Source organism: Alternaria atra (genome assembly GCF_907166805.1).
Source record: "Alternaria atra isolate CS162 genome assembly, contig: 23, whole genome shotgun sequence".
In the NCBI taxonomy this organism is placed as follows: Eukaryota; Fungi; Ascomycota; class Dothideomycetes; order Pleosporales; family Pleosporaceae; genus Alternaria; species Alternaria atra.
The window spans coordinates 1,773,894-1,789,837 of NW_025091321.1; the positions used below are offsets into that span (position 1 = coordinate 1,773,894).

Below are 15,944 nucleotides of genomic sequence, written 5' to 3' on the forward strand. Positions count from 1 at the left end.
GTGCAAGCTGAATCGGATACGAGGATACGCAGCCTCGCATTTGTATACAAACTAAGCTAATATACCCGTAAGAGAGGCATCAGGCGCAAGTGCTACTAGTGCCGTCCAATTCACCCCTCAGCGTTGGAAACAACTTTAACCCTCCGATACATACGTTTTAGCTTCGTGAGAGCAGATCTTCCTCCATTAAATCCCTCTATTATTCCCTTACATGTCTACACACAGACCATATCCTCAGTAACAGTCCAGCTCCGCTGGTTTTCCACCTTGCTCAAGAAATATATAGCCAAAGCAGTAGAGCAAAGGACGGGAGGTGCCGTGACTACTGTTGAGTCCAACAACTTTACTCCACGACATCGCCGCTCGATGATATTTAGCCTTGCTTCCGTACATAAGACCCACCCAGGATTAAGCAAATTGCCACTTGACCGCGACTGAGGAGTATAGACCTTTCTCCTTGTGACTTCTAAAGTTGATCTTGGAAAGAGCGATCCTTAGATAAAAGCTCCAAGCGGGGTAGCCATGAGTGTTGAGGAGCACATTGAACAAGTCGTTTTGACGGAAGTCGTTCTCGTCTTCGTTTCGAGGACACGCGCTAAAGCGGGCGCCGATGCGACGGCTGCTTCAGAGGAGGCCTTAATACCGTGCATGGTGTGCGTGTCTCAATCTGCAACAATGTCCCAAAGAGAAGACGCCGTCACATTAGCCGCGAGGTAGAAAGAGAAGGGTTGAAAAAGAACTAGTGTGAGAACAGCTGAAGACGTTATGCCAAATACCCCTGATCCTGAATGATGAGTGAGGAAAGAGCGGTCGCAAGAGTGAGAGATCTACGAGGCCAGCTCGATTAAACGCTGAACTCGAGAAGCGCTTTTTGAAACGTATGGGACCTGAAGTACTACAGCAGCATTGCGATCGAGTTCGTACTCGACACACGATTCAAGTAAGAAGCCTCAGTATACTTCACCAAAGCCCTTTCTCTCTGCATCTTGCATCTTGTCAATCTCCGTTTCTCCAATCTTCTTCTCTGCATTACCATACTCGTCACTCGCCTCTCTCTCCTCCTCGCTCTTCTCAACAATCATGTTACCTTTCAGCGCTTCCGCGAGAATCGGTTCGCCTTCCTTCTCCTTCGCGAACGCAACCTCATCACTGGTGGTATCGCCGTCACCTAGTCTGTCAGTTCTAACACCGTTGCCCATGCCTGATTCCTCCTTCCAACTCTGCTCTGTCTGTCTGCGTTGCAGTTTGCGTTCTTTTGACTGCCTGCGCTGCGTTGAGCTTGCTCGGAGGAACTTGCGGTGATGAACTTGTTGCATACCCGGGAAATAATCCGAATCGTCAGAGAAGCCTTCGCCTGGCGTCTTGTGTGGTGGCTGTAGGTGGCGAAGAACGGCAGCAGTTCTCGGTTGCGCATGACTGCCGGAACGCGACATGGATGATGCCGCTTCCTCTCCCTCACTGCTCGTAGCATCGTTGGAGGCGTCGTTTGGAGATGCTGGCGTCGGAGGCATTTCTGGGATGGTAACACCCTTAGTACTCTGTTTTCGCGACAGCTTCGCAGGTGATGGTTCATTGATGATGGGAGCGTGTTCAGTCTGCTGCGCTGCAACTGGGTGGTCTTCCTGTTCGCTTTCTACTGGCTCCATGTGTGTTACTGCGGGTGGAGGCAGCTGCTGCGACTGATGTCCCAAGTACTCCATGGTGTTCTTGCGCATCGGCCGGCGGGGGTAGTTGATCTTGTCATGGTCACACCCGTTGACGCATCCTCCCCATCGGCGCGTGGGTATGGTAGGAGACGAGGTTGCTCCTCCTTGGCCTAGTCCAGTCAAGGGTGTGGCCCTGCTCGGTGTAGACGAGGTAGCGCTTTTTGTCTCTTCCTTCTCCTTCGCAGCGCGGCGTTTAAGTTCCGACCATGTTCGCAACTCGTTCTGAAGAATGTATCGGCCGTTGTTCTCGCTTCGCTTCATGATGATGAACTCGCAGTGGTTAACGTTACGAAGGTCTTCGAAGTACTCAACCGACCAGTGGTACCTTGAATGTGTTAACGTTCTGAACTAATGCTTCCAGCTCCAATGCGGCTCACCATTTCATGAGGAAGACACGCGACATCAGCCCGTGTGTGACCAAAACGCACACGCTTGGAAAGTTGTCGTCTTGGAAAGATCTCCACAGACTCTCATTGAAGCCACTGACACGATCGTACGCGTCTGCCGCACTCTCGCCATCAGGTATGCGGTAGAAGAAGTGTCCATAGTCGGCTCTCTCCTGCCACATGCGCTCCATCTCGGCGGAACATGGCTGGAAGTTGCCAAAGTCCTGCTCTCGTATCCGTGGCTCTTCGAATACAGTTATCTTATTGCGGGGAAAGGGCGATGGTGTTGGGTCGTCCGAGGTCAGTGTGCGGAGGATACCTTCGGTCGTCTCACGCGTTCGACGGTAGGGTGAAGTATAGAACTGGAGTGTGTCATCTGGCTTGAGGAGAGAGCGCAGTTGTCGTCCTGCTTCTTCCGCCTATAGTGGCCTGGGTTAGTCTTGTCTCATCTCAAGCTTCATGGGACGATGAGCGTACTTGAGTCCAGCCATGCTGGGTTAGTTTCACCCTATGGTCGGGGATGAACTGATGGATATCGCGATTCTTGTTTCCTTCAGACTGGGCATGGCGAATCAATATGATCATCTACATGGGAATCAGCCATTGACCTTGCCGGTATTAATAAAGTGGACCTACGCGGGGTTTCCCCATGTTGAAGAGGGGAGGATGTCTGGACGGAGAAGGTTTTGAAGGCTTATGTACGGCTAGTTACTGCTGTGGTACGATACAAAGAGGTTCTCAAGGCGCAAAGGAATTATATACAGAGGCGCAGGGAAAGTGCGATCATGGGCGTTTCATGTGTTGCTGCAAGCCCAACGATAGCGGCGGATGGCGACTTCGCTGGCGCGAATGGCTTGTCTCGCCCGCCGTAGCGAGCCGCAGGCGTTCGCCGCAAACCCTAGCGCGTCATCCCTCGCGGTTGCTTCCTAATCTTCACAACTTTTCTACATTGCGCTACCAACCACGCATTCACTACTCCTGCCGCAACCATTTTTCTCAAGTCGCGTTACCCCGCCCAACTATACACGATCCGATAAACAGACCACCGCCCTTGGCCAATTCGTCTAGTGGCCAGCGCACCGCATCTACGTAAACAACGAATCTACTCCTGGGGGGCTCACCACCACAATGTCTGAACCCATCCCAGAGTCAATACCCACATCCGCCGACTCGCGCTCTCAGCGCCCAACGAAGAAGCGCGCCCTCACTCCCCGCTCAGCGCAAGCCTCACAGGTTGAGGCCCTCTTCGCAAAACCCGACCGCGACATTCACATCCCAGGCTCCAGCGCACTAGCCAAATCCTCTCTACCCCCAGAAATTGTTGCCAATGTACAAGGATCCAGTGCAGGTGCGGGAAGTGGCGAATTTCACGTCTACAAGGCGAGTCGGAGGCGCGAGTATGAGAGGCTGAGGATGATGGACGAAGAGGTGAAAAAGGAGGAGGACGAGAAAGAGTTTGCGAAGCGGAAAGAAGAGTTGGAGAAGAAAGACAAAGAGAAGACAGAGAAGAACCGACTGAAGAGAGAGAAGGCGCGACAGAGGAAAGAGAAAGCTAAGAAGGGTGGAAAGGGCGTCACGGGCAGCGACAGGGATGGGACACCAGTCGCGGAAGATGGCAAGACGAAGAAGAAGTTGGCGCCGAATGCGAACGCGCCCAAGGCTAGTACTGACGAGGACGCGGACACAAACAACGAAGGTGGAGAGGTCAAGAATGCGGAAGAAATTGGGTTAGTCATAGAAGACGACGATTGAAAGACGTATACGCAGACCAAAAGAATGGTTACATGGCGGACAGAGTAGTAATCTTAATTCAGCAAAGCTTCATCAAGAGCTGATGGAGATACTCGTTACACATTTCGATCAGAAGGTGCGATGGCATGTTTTGTTCATTAATCCTGTGCTGACACTCGTCGCAAAAAAGAGTCCTTACAGCTTTCGCCTCATATCTATGGCCATAGCACCATCTGCCTTTCGCAACTTCCTGATCGATAGTCGCGACTTCCTCGCAAATTGCTTGGCGCCTGGCGTCATCGGGTCCTTGCACCTCCCACTTAATTCGCATCAAACATCAGCAATCAAGGCCATGCTGCTATACAGTGATCGGCGGTACGACAGGAGGATTATGCAGGTGCGGCCCGGTAAAGTTCGCGGCTTTTCCCATTCCAACCAACCATAACTGCTGTCCATCGCAGTACCTTGACAACGTCATTTGTCTGGCTCATTGTAACCACACTTCATCTACTCTCAACAAAAGCCATTTACTTCATTTTCCATCTGCCAATGGAAGTTCCTGGAACCAGAGAACTGGATGTTCAGAGCATTGCCGCACTCGAGCTCCGATGAGACGCGAGAATGCGGGGACTCAAAGCTGCCCCTCAAATATCAATCTACCTGGAGTTGAATTTTAATTATCCCCTTCAGACCTTGCAAAGATTTTTGTTTCTTGCCCAAAACACAATGTTGTTGTTAGCTCGCACATCACGTACATTGAAAGCGTCGACTTGCCGATGCGTTCTGAGCTTACGCCTCGAGACCCACAAAAATACTGCTGAGTACTTCATGAGCTCACCACTGGCTGACACGGAGGAGACCCGAGCCGCGGTGAACGCCAATCTCTAACTCTCAAAAGATCAGATTCCGTGTTGTTTGTTGTTCGGGGCAAAAGAATGGTCGGCTAAACAGCCCGGTAGCCTCACTTCAGGATTGACGCGTCCCCGATCTTGATACCAAAAGTGGACGATCTGGACTGCGTCCTTATTTGATCCCACGCATCATCAGTCAGGCCTTGGGTACCGTCACTTATATGCAGCCATATCTGCCGACCCTTCTGAAACTCCGATTCATCACATCATCGGAGACTCCAGGCCACACGCTCGATTATACCATTGCCATTGGATGGTATAGATGAATCGTTTCAAGCCATACCCTCACAGTGATTGTACAAAATCGTCTGCACCGTCAAAGGAAAGCTTAGTTAGACAGCGGACCTGGCAACAGCTCGTGATAGATTGCTCACTATCCACAACAACCTGGTAAAACGCTCCTTGCGCAACGTCCACGCAACGTCATCTCTCCTCAACAACGTGTCGGCCCCAAAGCTCCGCGAGTGAAAGAATTCTCCGAACTCTAGACTTTGATAGCTGGGTAATCATTCCGTTGCTGAATTGTTACATGCGATATTGGAATTCATCTATGTAGGCTTGTGTTTGGAGGGATGCACTACAGGGTAATCTACACTGACGTCTGTTAGCCAGGTACGCATATGCTTTCAACATACTGGACCCTGGACAATCAGAAGTATAAGAGAACCTCATGTCAGAAGTTTAAATCGACACCAACAAACTGTATCCATTCTACTCACTGACAAGCTCTTACACTCGCACGTCATCTATCGTCCACCATGAAGTTCACCGCTGTCCTCCTCATGGCTGCTGGGTATGCCAACCACACCACCTGATCAACAATATAGCTAACATGCTCCAGCGCCCTCGCCGCACCCATCGTCGAACGTCAAGTCTCTGGCACACCTCCAGTTGGCATCCCACCCTTCCCCACTGGTCCCCTCCCAACGCCCTCAGGAGGCTTCCCGGGCTTCCCCACTGGTGGCTTCCCATCTGGAGCACCACCGTTGCCCACTGGTGGTTTTCCAGGCTTTCCTAGCGGAGCACCTCCATTCCCCACCGGTGGCTTCCCTGGCTTCCCAAGCGGCGCGCCTCCGCTCCCAACTGGAGGTTTCCCTGGCCTCCCCAGTGGTGGTCCGCGACCGAGGCCTACTCGAAGCGTACCTGGTTTCGGTAAGTAGATAACCTGGTCGTTAAGTGGAAGATGTGATGCTGATGGCTTATAGCACCTGCGCCTACTCCCGTCGGTCCTCCAGCCTAGATACTCCAATTGCTGTGGTAGCAGGGAGGGTGGGATTGCACATGAAATCCCATGAGAATATGAGATGATGTCCGCTGTGTATATACTTGGAATGAAACATACCGAAAACTCTTGCGGTGAATGAAACGTACTCTTCATAGTCTGTTGTATTTCGCCACTGTGAGGGGCATGTTGATCAATCCAGCTCGATATCCTCAACCGTCCATTCGCCGACCTTATCTCCAGGCCGGATATCGCTTTTGAAACGTGCGAGTTCTTCGTGTTCTTCGAGAGCAGATATTTTTGCTGTGCAGATATGCCAATATCTTCCGCTGGGTTGTCTTCGCACGATAAGTGGCCGTGAACATCCAAGTACCAGCCAAATCTCGTCCCCTTTTCTTATGTCGCATTCTGGTACCAGGCCGAAGTTGTTATTTTCTGTTAAGATACACGATCTCCTCCTAAGACTTCGCAGAATTGCTCGAAGTGCGAACACAACGCCTTGATCAGTACCTTCGAGGGGTGCTAGTAGGTCGGAGATTTTGGTAGCTCCAAACCCCAGAACCCTATCTGCATTCTCTGGGTTTTTACTGATATCCAGAAGATGACATAACCCGAGATGAATATCCTTATGATGTTGTTCTGGTTTCCATAGATCAGTATCTACAACTTGAAGGAATTCGAATAAGCTTGTGCCGGCGTCGCTCAAGTATGGTTGTATGTGTTCGCCAATCGAACTTCTCCAGAACTGAGCCACTGTCATTTCCTCCACATCTTGATTGAAGACCAAGCACTGTCGCAACCAACCAACCTTGACACCTCGAACGTGTAATCGCAGGTTTCTTATATCAACAGAATGTGGAGAGCATTTAGTGGTCATCAGTCCCGGACTCTTCATTATCATCGGGCGATAACGATCTACTTCGAGGATGCTCCATCCTTGGTTTTTACGACCCATCCATTCATTTGGGATCCAAGTAGGACCAATGGTCTCATTAGATTCAAAGTTGGCTGCCCTTTGAATGTCGTTTTGCATGCTTTCGTACAGAAACTCGAGGTTCCGATGCTGGCTGATGTGGTAAGCTGCTGCATCGACCATGACTTGTTCTTCGGTTTTATTATAGTCGACTATGATACTTCCTTCCTCGTAATCCTTAGCTAGGTGCATAATGGCATACAGACGGTCTTGGCCCATGGACACTTGCATGTTGCTGGACGCATCCAGGAGCGTGAGAAGCATATATCTTACTCTTTGCTCACCACGAGCAGCAAACATCTTCGAATAGAGACGACTGGGAACGTTTCCCATCAAATCATAAAGAGTAAGGTGAAACTGGTAGTCGAATTCCATATAGGCCGCTTCTCTGAATCTGTCCTCTACAGTTTCCGCAAAGTTTGCGGCAGTCACGCCATCAAGTGCAACGTCCATGCAGTGCAACATGAGTCGTCGTGCATTCAGAACCTCTTGTTGTCTACCAACATACAGATGACTGCATCAGCCATCACTCTTTCGATTGGCGAACCATGATTACACTTACATCCATACACGACTCCAATAGCCGTTTTCAAATATTGGGATTACAGAATCCCAAAAACTGATGTCGCCTCCCAGTCCATTATTTTCCGCTTCTGGGTCGCGTTGAAAGCTTTTCAGAGCTGCTACAGCCTCACTCTGCTTATCGAGAGATGGTTCATTGATCCAGATCCGCACACAGTCTGCGTTTCGGTAGATAGACCGCATCATAGCAACTTGTTCAGCGCGCTCATCGAAATTACCCTGATCAATACAAATAGCATCGATCCATATCCTCAGTGGTTCCAGTCCTTTGAAGTCGCGCAAATATTCTAACGCCCTGGTGAGATTCCAGGCTATCGGTATGACAGCGCCATCTACGACAACACGATCGGCCTGCGTGGCATCACCCCACATATATGATAGCGCATCGTACTCGAAGTGACTGTCAACGTTTCCCACGATGAATTTGCCCTGGAAGAATTCTGATCGATGGCCGGGCTGGAGTTTTAGTATGCGAATACAGCGGGGCTCGAGGGGTTTGTAGTGAAAGCGGGGCTGCGGAGCTGCGCTGGTGTCTCCTGAGCGAAGTTGACAATATCGTCGGCCCTCATATTCGGAGTTATCATAAATCATTCTGCAGCATCGAAACGATGAGACACGGAAGTAGTGTGAGATACCAAGAGTATGATACGAGTAAGAAGAAGGGTTGCAGAGGTAAGATCAAGCAAGGCTGGTTGCGCCAGGATGTTGGCAAGAGCGCAGGGTCAAACGCGACCCGGGCATGCGAGACAAGGCTGAGGCCTCAACATATTCAACGGACATGCAGCGTTCTAGTTCTATACGTCTCATACCAGATATAATGCCCACGCAAATTACTTGAGTGCGAACTACACGGCTTCCGATATCTTTGGGTATACAAATTACCTAGGTAGCCTCAACAACGATCGCAACACCCTCAGCCCACTGCATCAGCCCGAAGATTAATAAGGATGGAACTGTCGAAGCGTCTCTCAAAGCCATTTTGCTAGGATGGCTACAAGGTTAGGAAAATCTCTCGCTGTGCGCAGCACATACTAAATTAGCGAGCAGCAGATACCATCTTTGTGTAACCTTAGAAGCAACGCCATTTACAGGCTGTGTAATCATACGAGCAGTACGGAACACATTCGCTTCGTGGGAAGAGAACCAAAATTTCATAGCAGCCATACCAAATGCGACGAAGATGCTCACATCGGAAGAGCTGCGGCTGAGCACTCAGCCTCCACGTTGCCTTCCCCACATCTCACTACAGTCCTGCCTTACCCAAAACCGGCCTCTACAGCTACCTTGTAGGTTGGAATTAATGGATGCATCACGAGTGCATCAGCATCGAGACGAAAATAGCGACACGTTTTCGGCTCTTTGACGAATCAATGGCAGGCTGACAGCTAGCGATGGTGGCTGATGCATGCTTACCTCCATTATGCGTTCACTGCGTAAGCGAGAAGCTGGAGAAATGAGATACATCGTAGAGTGCGACGTTGATGTGCTTATTCTGCGCAGTAGCATCGGCTGTTCGCGTGGACGCTTGCCTGACCGCGCTTCCATCCCTTTCCTTCTCGGCGGACGAACTGCCTCCACTAAAGTGAGACCTTACGAGAGAATAGTGGAGTTTTGTTCCCAGATTACTTGAAAAAAACAACGTGAGCTGAGCGTATTACTGTCTCACAGACGTCAGGGCACTCTTACGATGCTACGTGGAGGCATTGCTGAAGGCCGTCCATCACGAGCACTGCGAGCTACCATGGTAAGGCTGGAAGATGTTCAGATGTATAAGAGCGGGACCTGTCTTCGCTGAACAGAGGATCATCTCATTACACAATAACAAAACAACAATAACTTTCTACTATCTTCTACTTTGAATCTTCACTTCATCATCTCCTTCCAACACTCACTCCAACAATCTTCACCAACACACAAACAACTTTCAATATGAAGGCCTCAATGATCATCGCATCCGCTGCTGCTCTCTTCACCTCCGTCCTTGCGGCTCCAGCCATCGCCCGTGATGCGCCCCTCGCCTTCACCGTCCAGCTCGCGAACGACCAGAGCGGCAAAAACGCCAACGCCAATGTCATCGTTAACAACGCTGCCGTGACCTTCGGCCAGCTCTTTGGTAGTGCCTTCGGCACCCCAGTCCTCGCCACTTCGCTCCAGGCTGTCAGCCCCGGTGCCGGCGGTAACAAAGTGCAGTGCGTGGTTAAGGACCCCAACCACCCTGGACAGGCTATCGCGCTCAATGCTTGGAACACTTTCATCGACCTCGATGGAAACGTCAACGCTGCTAAGCCTATCGACGTAACCTACTTCACTATCGAGTGCCAGTTGTAAACGGCCATCTCAATGGGTGAACAGGAAGGAGGAGGTGATGTAAGGGCGGTAGACGGATATTGATGGTTTGCGAGCACGTTCCTTTGGTCCTTGGTATATTTGCATAGCGATTTTGGTGTTTTTCTTATCTTGTTTATGGTTATATACATTCCTTCGCCCTTAGTATGGGAACTAGAGAAGCTTTAGTAGCTAATACCACTCCTTTGTGAGTGTGAAATATAACTCACATTTGTACATCTTCGAAACACTTTCCTGCTACATACCTACACGCTGACTTATGCTGAGAATATAAAGCAGATAACAAGAAACCTAGACGAAAAAAAAATGTATCTATACAACCGGCGCACTTTTCAATTGCACTGCCATGCAAAAAGAAATCAGAGCCCAAAGACGCCTCATCTGCTTGGGACCCGCGCTCTCCCTCTGCCTTCTCCTCCCCTACCAACTTTGTAAGGCATCGACATCGGAGAACTCTCAGTTTTCCTCTTTTCGCCAATACGTAGCGTGCTAGGGCCTGCGGCATCACCCCATCCGTTGTTATTTCCCAGAAGTGCCAGTGTCTCCTTTGCCTGCTATTTGATTGCTTTTGCTCCGTTCCTGCATAACCCAGACAAATCCCTGAAATGATTGATAGCTGATAGGGAGAAAAAGCAATGCTATGAGGAATCGTCACGAGAGTAGTCCAGGTGTCGCGACAGCATCAATAGACTCGAAGAGCAATGCGTTAGATAAAGTCATTTGTGAAGGGTTGGAACGCATTTAGGAGAAGTAGGACGTGGGAGCCTCGAAAGGGTTAGTGCGTTCTAATTCTGGTTAACACCTCAATGCAAAACAACCCACGCCGTCACTTCCTCCTTTGGCTGTTACCTTCCGTTTTGCCATGCCGATATAACATCAACTACTTGGTCAACTGTGTATGGCGATGTCGTATGGGTGCATGGATTTGCGCATGGAATACGTCCGTCGTTAGGCTTCATGAAGGGGTCCACGGTACACTGAACGCGCCGCTCTAAGCACTCACCTCCAACATTTGCGCGAATATGAGATGACATCATGGTCTCGCATGGTTTTGGATAGTAGTGCTGGGTTGGTTCACCATGGGAGAATCACTTCAAGTACAGGCAGCTTGCCAAGTCACAAGTAAGCGCGCCTCGATGAAGCAGTACGCGAGAAGATATTTACGATGAAATGAAGTTATGTACAGAAGTATCCAAAAGAAGTTATTTACAAGAAAACATCATCGCTCCCGCCATCTTCCTTCGCCCCTCCCAGCCATCATCAATTCTTAGATCTAGGATCAAGTCGGTCCACTATCCAAGGAGACGAACCAGCTTAGCCGGAGCAGGTACCAGCCTTCTTGGGCTCGCAGCCACCAGCGCAGCCAGTGTACATCTGGCACTTGGTCTTCGCATCAGCACAGACGTTCTTGAGTGTAGCAGTGTCCTTGAAGTTGCTGTTGATACCAGCAAGCTCACCACCGTTGACAGCGGTGACACCCTCGATGTAGACGTTACGCGCGCATTGCTTGGAGCACTACCGAGTCTGTAAGTGAATATCCTGGAAAGCTGGCTGTCATGATGGGGATTACTTACGTTTCCGCAAGAGCGGTAAAGCTTGCCGTAGTCGTTAACGTAGAAGTTAATGATGTTGACTGTTCCGCAGCCATTGTGCTGGACGACCTTGTCCGATGCGTGGTAAGCACCACCACCGATGATCCAGGACTGCTTTCCGGCCTTGTCCTCTTTGATAGAGATAGCGTCCTCGCAGACATCCTCGAACCAGACGAACTCGAGAGTGCAGTGACCTTGGCAGTGTACACCTTCGGCCTAGCATGCCTTTAGTATTTGTCTCTTCCACTGTTCAAACCTGATGCTTACCTGGTTCTTGCCGATGATCACGTTACGAAGGGTAGCACCCTCCTTGAGCAGAAAGACGGCATCGGCAGCACCTCCCTCAGACTGACCAGAGCAAGCGCCGCTACCACGGTCAAATCTGTACCACTGACCATCATAGGTCTGGCCAGCAGCGACCTCGATGACCTTGCTGTTGGTCTTGGTACCAACAGCCTTAGGGACACCTCCGGTGAAGCCGTTGCATGCAAAAGCAGTAGGAAGGAGGGCCGTGGCGGCAGCGAAAAGTCCAGCGAACTTCATGTTGACGGATGATATTTGGGTCGAGAAGATAGTGATCGAAAGCGGAAGATGAAACGGAAGTGGTGGTAGAAAGAATGTGATCGACGGCTTAAGGTCAGAATGCTCCTGGTTGATAAATAGAACCTCAACCGGTGGGATGTTCTATCATACTTATAGGGGCCTGAATATCCTCTCTTACCTCCTTCCCTAACACGCTCATGTATCTTTGCCATCCCTCTGCGCTGCTAGCCTCGCACCCTCAAGTCATTTCATCTTACCGCATCAGGATCGTTCTCCTTGTTCGTCCCACTCTCATTCGCGGATTTCAACATTGATCTTGGCGACGGTCTCTCCGCCCGAGTCACAGCATTGCCAAGAGTTGCTGTGAAAGCTTGGTACTGGAAGGATGCGCTTGAGGGCGAATACCTGACGGTACTATGTGGTTTTGGCACGGTGATAGTACACGTGAAACGCCCAGTAGCCTCCGCTGTGTGTTAGCGCTTGCATGTTTAGGGGAGTGACATGCTCTAGCGCAAGGCTTAGCGCTGCAAACCTCCTCTCATTCCACTTTGACCATTGCTTCCGCCAACCGGTATTTCCCCGGTGTCTATTCTGTATGCCTACTCTTTGAATGTCCGGATAGTATCGACAGTGGAGAACGCTACACGACGTCGGTTGTTGAAGGGCTACGTCGCGCGCGGGGCGACAGAAAGGGTTGGAAGATCATGTGGAGACCGCCTGGTCGCCGATGCCAGCAAACAACGATTCTCTGGTCTTCGCGCTTAAGCCCCGATGGGACTGATCGCTATAGACTTTGTCGGATACTTGTGATAGGCAAACGGCAGTGTATCCTACCAGTATCTACAGTACCTCGTCTCGTCCAAAAAAGTCATAACACTATCAACCCGGTTTGCACCTTTTCCGCCAAGAGGCGCAATACGATGCAGCCTATAGAAGTGGATTAGCAGTGGGCATACCGCTTGGGGCGGCCTTGCGAAAACTGGGGATTATCGTCTAGAGCGATGTCTCGGTATGCACAAGGCTGTCCCAGGAGTCAGTTATGGAGACACCGATAAGGATCTCGGCTCTTAATAAATTAAAAATACGCTGTTCAATATCGCAGAAATGACAGCGTCTCTTGAATGTGGCATGATGTGTGAGATATTGTCCGAAGCCTACCTCACAAGGGTGTGACTTGATGTGAAATACCAAGATGCGGAGTTGGGGCGCGCGGATTGTTTTACGAAAGCGTAGCACTCGGATGGGTATCATGGAATCGCATTTCTCGCCTTGCGGGTACTGATCAGTAAACATAGATGAGATCCGAGACCAGGAGGTTCATGCGTTGCTTGGCCACAGAACACCAAAAGCATTGTAACGGCCATCTCAACCGTGAAAGCACATTTTCACGTGAATCTGGCAAAGCATCTAACATAGCAAGCCGGCCATCTCCCTTTCAAGCCATGCTATAGCTATGCTTTGACTGGTGGAGTGTCGAAAATCCATCAATATGGGGTACATCATGGAGTGCATGGTGGCGTGCATGCAGAGTGCGTCGGCAATGCAACGGCTTCGAGGCCCCAGATTTCGGAGAAAAGACGGCGTCTGTGGGGAATAAGAAAGTTGGTGTACAAGATTGCGGGACAATATGGCAGACACTTGTGTGATCGATTCCACGAATCAGCGTTATGTCACTCCGCCCTGTACAAGTCAGCGGTACATTACAGATTCTTGGAGAGGAGCGCCTCCGCCGCGATTTAATCTTCATGCAGATAATGGCCATTTGAATCGCACTCACTCTGTTCATGGGAATTCATGAAATGTGATGGCATGATGGTAGCAGTGGCTCAGCAGGTGGCGCAGGTGTGCGCTTTGGCAGGGGTCAAAATGGGAACCAATAATTTCCACCCGCTTCTTTTCAACCCTCAATCTCAAGTATGCGTAGCTGCAACATCTCATTCCTTTCTTCAGAACCAACAAGAGCCATATCGTCGTTGAGATAAAGCCACAATGAGAGTCACGCCAAGTGGAGTAAGCGTCACACTCGCCTCCACAGCCACGGGCCGCGCCACTGTTTGTTTCCAGAACGGACTCGAACGTTTCGCGTTGAAGGATTCTATCTAAGGCCCGAACACGGCACCGGCACCGGCACCCGGAAAGGAGGAGATTAAGGGCGCTGATATCCGGTTATCCGTCGTGCCGAGCAACGCATTGATTCAAGCGCGAGTCTTTGCTGTTGGCCTTCTATTTTCGGTCTTATCTCCACCCGAGAACATGCATTCACCATGTTGCGAGTCGCACGCGGGTAGTATTCGGCATCAAAGCTGTTTTTCATATCCGGAGAATTGACGGTCATACAGAATATGTATTATTCAGTACAAAGCCGGAGTATACGCACACCAGCGGTGAGTACTCGTCTCAGAGTTTGATCAAGAGTGAAGAAATGTTCGTCAATGCAAACCCGGTGTAGAGATCTAGAGTATGGTGCTTCTGTTTTGACTTGCTGGGCCTGGGCATGGTCAGACTTGATCATGGATTTTGGTTCAGGGTTGAGTTGAGCCAAGGAGCTGCAAGTATTCTCCGTCGCCCCTTCCACTGCCTAGGTACTGGTGACCCCGACAACATCACCGTCATGTTTGTCACAATCATGTCGTCGAATGTTCTATTCGAAATCATCTGATTGTAATCGACAGATCGCATGCTATGGTGTCTGATCAGTGCACGACAGTCCAGTCAGTTTTTCAGCGTCTTGCGCAGGCTCATATCCATACCACGCGTATGGATTCTGCGGAGATTAAGACGCATCGAGAGACTATCAATTCCATGGTTCGTGGGTATCACGCCTTCTATGGGCCACTCGCCAACCATGACCAATTTATATATGTAAATAAACAAGATTCACTCGCAGTACCAGCAACTATAGTCATGACGCGAAGCCTAGCAGCTGTGACGAGAGCACCATCTCTCCGCAAAGTGAGCGTTCCCTACTGGGTGATTCTCCGCGTCGATAACGCGGTACTTCTCTGTAGATACTGAGAAGCTGATCAGCTACAAGCATACCAACAAACTCTGTATTATCCTCGTCAAAGTACGTCTCCATCTAGCCCGATAGTCAAGGAAACCACTGACATCGTGTAGCAACACGAGCCATGCGGTTGTCAGCCTACGAGCACTCAAACGATCGAACATAGTACCTCTCCCAACCGCATCAAACGACGAAACATGCTGCATATGCTTAAATATATACGGACCTTCACACAAAGCTGTCACTGTGCTCATCAAAGACTGCTACCATCGCTTTGGTCAAGAATGTCTCAACGACTATCTCAACAGCGACAGTCCACGTAACAACACATGTCCTCAATGCCGGAGGGAATGGTATATACGACAAGCTACTTGGATGGCATCAAGGGACATAAATATAACGGAGAGTTTGGTAGCTTTCAGTTTATCGCGAGAGCCAGGGCTAATCGAACGACGAGCGAGGGCTCACCGATCGCAGCGTACTTTGGCATACGACCGAGCTACGAACAGCAGTCTCATCACTAGTCATCTGGATGAGATCTTCCGGCGACTTGATCTGATCCAGAATATTAGCGACGAGCAAATTACCTCAACTGCAAATACACGCGTGCGTCTTCAAGCAGTCGAGCGCCGCGCCCGAAGGCTTTACCGAGAGCTCCGAGGAGCATATGAAGATAACAGAGGTTATCAGGCTCCTTCAAATGCAAGGACACATGGACAGGATGTAAGCCAAAATCTGCGCACTTCTGGTCAAGGCAATCGTCTTGGACGAAGACGCTGGATTGAGACACATGCACTCGAGCTTGGCGGTACGGATCATAGTAGAACTACAGTATCACGTACCTTCTCAACGCTGGAGGAAAGCCCAGTGAGAACCAACACGTCTTCGAACAGTGTCTTCGATATTAACCGAGAACCTCCGTCTCCGCCTCCAGAAGATCTGATCAGC

The 15,944-nt window shown here is 50.2% G+C and overlaps 6 protein-coding genes across 6 annotated transcripts; 3 read left to right on the top strand and 3 right to left on the bottom strand.

The window, feature by feature from the left end:
* Positions 1-950: 950 nt before the first annotated feature.
* On the bottom strand, positions 951-2,743 carry ALTATR162_LOCUS4181 (uncharacterized protein; the record flags this gene model as incomplete). The annotated part of the gene is made up of 4 exons (XM_043311791.1): positions 951-2,031; positions 2,084-2,511; positions 2,570-2,677; positions 2,729-2,743. The coding sequence occupies 4 exons, from the start codon at positions 2,741-2,743 to the stop codon at positions 951-953; spliced, it is 1,632 nt and encodes a 543-aa protein (XP_043167726.1).
* A 477-nt stretch (positions 2,744-3,220) lies between these two features.
* ALTATR162_LOCUS4182 (uncharacterized protein) lies at positions 3,221-3,844 on the top strand (the record flags this gene model as incomplete). Its single annotated transcript, XM_043311792.1, has 1 exon — positions 3,221-3,844. The coding sequence occupies one exon, from the start codon at positions 3,221-3,223 to the stop codon at positions 3,842-3,844; it is 624 nt and encodes a 207-aa protein (XP_043167727.1).
* A 1,648-nt stretch (positions 3,845-5,492) lies between these two features.
* Positions 5,493-5,974, top strand: ALTATR162_LOCUS4183 (uncharacterized protein; the record flags this gene model as incomplete). Its single annotated transcript, XM_043311793.1, has 3 exons — positions 5,493-5,527; positions 5,576-5,886; positions 5,940-5,974. 3 exons carry the CDS (start codon positions 5,493-5,495, stop codon positions 5,972-5,974), a joined length of 381 nt encoding a protein of 126 aa, XP_043167728.1.
* Positions 5,975-6,149: 175 nt separating this feature from the next.
* Positions 6,150-8,080, bottom strand: ALTATR162_LOCUS4184 (uncharacterized protein; the record flags this gene model as incomplete). Its single annotated transcript, XM_043311794.1, has 3 exons — positions 6,150-7,443; positions 7,492-7,940; positions 7,991-8,080. The coding sequence occupies 3 exons, from the start codon at positions 8,078-8,080 to the stop codon at positions 6,150-6,152; spliced, it is 1,833 nt and encodes a 610-aa protein (XP_043167729.1).
* Positions 8,081-9,440: 1,360 nt separating this feature from the next.
* ALTATR162_LOCUS4185 (uncharacterized protein) lies at positions 9,441-9,839 on the top strand (the record flags this gene model as incomplete). The annotated part of the gene is made up of 1 exon (XM_043311795.1): positions 9,441-9,839. One exon carries the CDS (start codon positions 9,441-9,443, stop codon positions 9,837-9,839), a length of 399 nt encoding a protein of 132 aa, XP_043167730.1.
* Positions 9,840-11,171: 1,332 nt separating this feature from the next.
* ALTATR162_LOCUS4186 (uncharacterized protein) lies at positions 11,172-11,992 on the bottom strand (the record flags this gene model as incomplete). The annotated part of the gene is made up of 3 exons (XM_043311796.1): positions 11,172-11,372; positions 11,432-11,665; positions 11,717-11,992. 3 exons carry the CDS (start codon positions 11,990-11,992, stop codon positions 11,172-11,174), a joined length of 711 nt encoding a protein of 236 aa, XP_043167731.1.
* Between the last annotated feature and the right edge of the window lie 3,952 nt (positions 11,993-15,944).